Here is a 5,619-nt window from a genome sequence, read left to right as displayed (position 1 = left end):
TGCGTGTGGCTCTTGGTGTGGCACTGTGGGATAAAGCACTGGACTGCAATGTTGGCAATTCAAAGCCACTTCTTAGGAAACCTATACACGGTTGCTGAGTTAGAACTGACTCAATGGCACGTCACAACAATACATACATACATACTTATATATATACACATACACTTACATGTATCTGTTGTCACAGTACACAAACATGTATATATTTTGTTGTGCAGTGCCGTTGAATCGCTTCCGACTCATAGCAGCCTGGTATAGTTTTCAATTAAGATGAGACATTCAGCTCCCTTAGTAGTCCACTGCTTATCGGATGGAATCATCAAGCTCCACATTTGTATAAACGTTTTATATATATATATATAATTTCTTAAATCTACCTAGAAAGAGACAAACTAAAAATGTTACTAATGAGAATCTGCAGGTGATGAGATCAAACCTCTGCAAGCCACTGCTAGCCCATAATGTGAAGTGCCTATATATTGTTATTAAGTGCTGTCGAGTCAATTCCGACCCACAGTGACCCTGCACAGGTTTCCGAGGATCAGCTGGTGAGTTTGAACCGCCGACCTTGTAGTTCAAAGGGCTTTGCAGTCTGGCACATTGACCCACAGCGTCTCACCAGGACTTCTGTGCCTGTATGGGAGTTAGAAAAAGGCGCCTTTCCTTTTTCCCAGCAGACACAGCCCCACACCTATGCTGATCTTGTCTTCATTAGCATTAGAATACTTTCTACAGGCAGACCCAATCAAGCACCAGGGTCCTCACCCTCTAGAATTCAGTATGGATTTCTGGCTCCACTCACCACCAATGGAACTTTCCGGCATGCCATACACTCAACTAAATCTAGGAGGGATACCCTTGTGCAGGTCATGTACCTGCAGGTTGGAATGTTGTTGTTAAGTGCTTCAAGTCGGTTCTGACTCATAGGGGGTCCTGTATAGTTTCCAAGGAGTGGCGGGTGAGCCTGAACTACCGACCTTAAAGTCCAGAGCATTAACCCACAGCACCACACCTTGATTATGTGTACTTATTTTTCAATGCTGCAGTCCTGGTTGGTGCTGTGGATTAATGCGCCAGACTGCAAAGTCATTTGAGCTGCAAGGTCGGCGGTTCAAGCTCACCAGACACTCCTCAGAAACTCCATACAGGGTCGCTATGGATCGGGATCGATTCGAGAGCACTTAACAACAACAGTTTCAATTTTGAAAAAAGGTCTTGTTGTAATCCTTATGAAAATAAAACAAATCCCAACTTTACTTCTTATTGTTGTTGTTAAGTGCCGTCGAATCGGTTCCGACCCATAGTGACCCTGTACAGGGTTTCCGAGGGTATAAATCTTTACGGGAGTAGAAAGCCTCATCTTTCTCCCGCGGAGTGGCTGGTAGTTTCGAACTGCTGACCGCAAGGTTCGCAGCCCGATTCGTAACCACTATGCTACCAGAGCTCTAGGTGATGTCAAACCAGTTCTAACTCACAGTGACCCTATATGTACAACAAAGCAAAACATCACAGGTCCTGAGCTAGCCTCACAGTTACTGTTAACTTTTGAGTCCACTGCTGTTGCCACTGTCAACCCATTTCATTGGGGGGTCTTCCTGTTTTTCACTGACACTCCACTTTTCCAAGCATGATGTCCTTTTCCAGGGACTGGTTTCTCCTGATAACACGCCTGAAGTATGAGATGAAGTCTCACCACCCTGGCTTCTAAGGAGCACTCTGGCTGCACTTCTTCAACACAGATTTGTATGTTCTTCTAGCAGTCCATGGTACCATCAACATTCTTCTCCAATACCACATTCAAATGCATCTAATCAAACCCACTGCAGTCCAATCAACTCTGAATTCATGTAGACCCCATATTTTTCAAAGTAGAACTGCTCCATAGAGTTTTCTTGGCTGTTACCTTTATAAATGTAGATCTCCAGGACACTCTTTCAACCCTTATGCTATTAGCAGGGCTCTTCAACCACTTTAGTCATGGCCAATGGAGCAAAATCAAAACAGACATGAAGTTTTAGAGAATAGATGAAGTGGTATGATTACCAGAATGGGAAAAATTTCGGGTTGCAGCCCTGGAGTGGGAGACTCAGATGAGGCGCAGTGAGCCCCTTTCATAAGCCGGATGCTCTAGAGATCAGATTATTAAGACAGTGGAGACACAAATTCAAAGCACCCATGTCTACCACCATCTTTGAGCAGGACATCGTTGATTCCAACTCTGTGCTCGCTGTCCCAGTTTTCTAAGAGAGATTAAGTTTCTACTAAGGTGTTAACTTGAAATTTTTTCCTAGTCTCACTTTATAATTCATGTCCATTCCAGTTTTGCTTCCTTGGCTATGACTGAAGCAGAAGGAAACCCTTATTAATGTGGTCAAGTCTGTTCTGATTCTAGACTGGCTGGTGGGTTTGAACCACCGACACATGGTTAGCAGTCTCGTGCTTATCCTACAGCACCACACCAGAACTCTGCCCTGGCTAATAGCACGGTGCAAACAATTTGTCATCCAGGAGCCCACTACTTCTATGGTCCTTATATATTGCCCTGTACTTTGATAATTTATGCATATATATTATCTATTTAATGGCTGATGTTGTTCAGTGCCATCAAGTCAGTTCTGACTCATAACTTCCCTGTACAGGGTTTCTGAGGAGTTTATGGTGGGTTTGAATTGCCGACCTTGTGATTAACAGTCCAGTGCTTATCCTACACTGTGCCACATCAGGACTTAGGTATACATCTCTACCTACATGAAATTAAAGTTAGATAAGAAGTATTAATGTCATTCTAAGACAAATTGAGAATACTTAGTACTGGAAATGAGAATGCACTGAGGAAGGCCAGTAGCCTATAGAAATGAATCCTTCTCCCATCACATTAAAAAATTCCTTCAGTAGAAAGTGTCTCCAGAGAAGCAATGGTCATCATGTTCATTTAACTCCAGATGCAAGATTTATTTCATCACACTAATGGATTCCAAAAGACAGCAATTTAAATAAAAATGAGTGATTACCGTACAGTTAGGCAAAACATCTATAAAATAACACAACCGCTGGATGTGGATTAAAGAACTGGGTTCTTTTCTTGGCTCTGTGGAATATGTAATTTTACACAAAGTAAATCACAATCCTTCTGGATCTCATTTTTTCACATCTCTAAGTGGTGGGTTGAGCTATATAACCTTCAAGGTCTCTTTCAGCTTTTGATAGGACTTTAAGCTTCTTTCCACTATAGAAGAGGCAATTTCAGAAAGTAGCGAGTTTATATTCTGAGTCATAGCTAATTTACTGTCTTCCTGATTATCAAAAATGTGCTCAAATCCAAATTCTCACTGAGATGTCAAGATCCAGTAACAAAATTTCTCCAAAAGTGGAAAAATGAGTTTAGTATAAAGTCAACAAAAGCACTTGTCCTTATTCAAACATTATGTAATTTCTCACAAAGACGTTCCACAAAAATTCTACACAGGGAGATGGCTTAAATATTTAAAATACAAAAAACAAACAAAAAAGAACTCAAGCTTAGTAAAACTGCTCATATCACTCACATGTTTTGAAGGCACAGAAAGAAAAAACTGCAGTTCAGGCAGTATTTCCTTTCCCCAAAATAAGCAAATGGTAAAGAAACCCTTTGTAATTAAAAATAAACTGGGGAAAAACTAACCGTTTTATGGGTCTTTTAAGTGTCCAAATTCAAGTGCACGTTCGCGCACAATGTTCTTCTGTGATTATAACTCACCGCTACACATTCATGCAACCCACACACATTCACTCACTCCTGCCACCGGCTGGGGTGGCAGCGTGGACGAGTCACAAGATAGCGGCGGGAGTGGAAATTTCCTCTCCCTGCCGTGGGGCAGGGGCTGGCTTCCCGGAACGGATGGGCGCCTCCGCCAGCGCTCCTCCCGGTCGGTACGCCCCGTACAAAGGAGGCCGTAGGGCTCGGCCCCGGCACGCTCGGGCTCGGCTTCAAGCAAGGGTCCCAGTTTCCGGCGCTGGTCAGGGCTGGAGGCCTGGGAGGCACGTGCGTCCCGCTCACGGCCGGGAGGAAGGAACGGCGGCCCGCCCAGAAATGAATGGGCGGCCGGAGGCGCGGGCCGCGCTGCGCCGCCGCCGTTTGTGCTAAGAGCAGACAGTCGGGAACCAGAGTCGCTGCGGGCGGTGGAGGCTGTAACGACTCCAGGGCCCCGGCGTGGGGGAGCCGCCTCCCGCCTCCCCCCGACCCCGCCCGGCGCCCCCCGGAGTTCGGCCGGCCTCAGGCGCCCAACCGCCGCCCGCTCACCCCAACTCTTGGCGGTGCGCCCTAGGAACGCTCCGGTGTCCGGGTTATAAATGAAGAGCTTCCATTCGGCCAGGGTCTGGTTGAAGGACTTCTTGTCTTTCTTCGTCATGGTGTGTGTGTGTGAGCAGAGTGGTGAGCGGCGGCCGCGGGAGTGGATGCGGCGAGCAGCGCGGAGGCGCGTCCCAGCTCAGGCGGCGCAGCCCGGCGGCGGCGGCGGAAGGCTGAACGGCCGAAGACACCTCCTTGCTGCGGCGCACACTCGAGCCGACTGCGGCGCGCCGAGCCGGGCGACCGCTGGGGCCGCGGGAGCCTGACGTCTTCTCCGCCGTAGCCAATCCCCGGGCGGCTCGGCCCACGCCGCCGCCGCTATCGCCTCCCGCCGGCGGCCAGGGCGCAGCCCAAATCCGAGAGGGCGCCCCGCCCACTCCACGGCCCCGCCGTCCCGGGTCGGGCTCCAAACACCCTCGGGTCTCCGCTCCTAGCTCGAGGGAGCAAAAACTACATGTCGCAACTTTAAAAAATCATAAAGGCCTAAAAGTTATCACATTTATAACACTAATCAAGAGGTCGGCGTTCCTGATCCACAGGTTTCTTACAAGCAGGACTGGGTTTCCTGGGTGCTCCGAAAAGCACGGAAACGACTCCAGTTTGCCCAAGTCGTCTTCACCAAGAAGGGGAGGCCACTGTATTAACCACTTCCCCTCCCAAAGGGTCTGCCGGCGTTCTCCTTTGGGCTCTATGACGTTACAGAAAGATACTCTGCTTTAGTAGTTCATGAGGAAATTACAGTGTAGTATGAACAGCTGCTCAGAGAATGTTCTTACTTGGCTGTTTAAAGGAGTCTGGATTCTTGGGCAGTAATCCTGGGTCAATGGAGCTTTCATTCTAAATGTGCCAGTATTAGTTAAGTATAATTCTTCTGATTTAGTTGAATTTATCAGTTAAATCAGTATACATGTTTTCCTGGGTTTTCTGTCAGTTAAAAGACCCTCCTCCTTTTCTCAGATCTTCAAATTTTTAAGCTACAGGAAATTAATACTTCCTTTAGTGTTAATGCCTACAAACGTTATTTGGCTTTTCATCTTTTTCACTGTAGTGGGCGCGCCTCTTGGGCGGAGTTCTGCGTGCAGTCAGCATTTCTTAAACAAGATGGAGCTGAAGAGTACAGTACCCTGCGAAGAGCTCTTGCAACAGGATAAAAAGACTTAAATATGAGTTTAGGGAGAAACTTCATTTTATCGAAACAAACAGACAAACAAACCCCAAACAAAACAAAAAGGGAGAGCACTGACTCTTTTATTAGAAAATAAAAAAATTATGAATGAAGAAACAGTACACAC

The 5,619-nt window shown here is 46.6% G+C and overlaps 1 protein-coding gene across 1 annotated transcript in view; it reads right to left on the bottom strand.

The window, feature by feature from the left end:
• Positions 1–4,388, bottom strand: part of ATP1B3 (ATPase, Na+/K+ transporting, beta 3 polypeptide) — a 51,074-nt gene extending 46,686 nt beyond the window's left edge. The window contains exon 1 of the mRNA XM_006869868.1: positions 4,280–4,388. Within this exon, the coding sequence (XP_006869930.1) occupies positions 4,280–4,388 (109 nt within the window). The remainder of the gene's footprint in view (positions 1–4,279) is intronic.
• Positions 4,389–5,619: the final 1,231 nt, after the last annotated feature.

This window comes from Chrysochloris asiatica, unplaced genomic scaffold (assembly GCF_000296735.1).
Source record: "Chrysochloris asiatica unplaced genomic scaffold, ChrAsi1.0 scaffold00136, whole genome shotgun sequence".
Classification (NCBI taxonomy): Eukaryota; Metazoa; Chordata; class Mammalia; order Afrosoricida; family Chrysochloridae; genus Chrysochloris; species Chrysochloris asiatica.
Note: the sequence above shows the minus strand (reverse complement) of the source record. Positions and strands in the feature narration are given on the sequence as shown.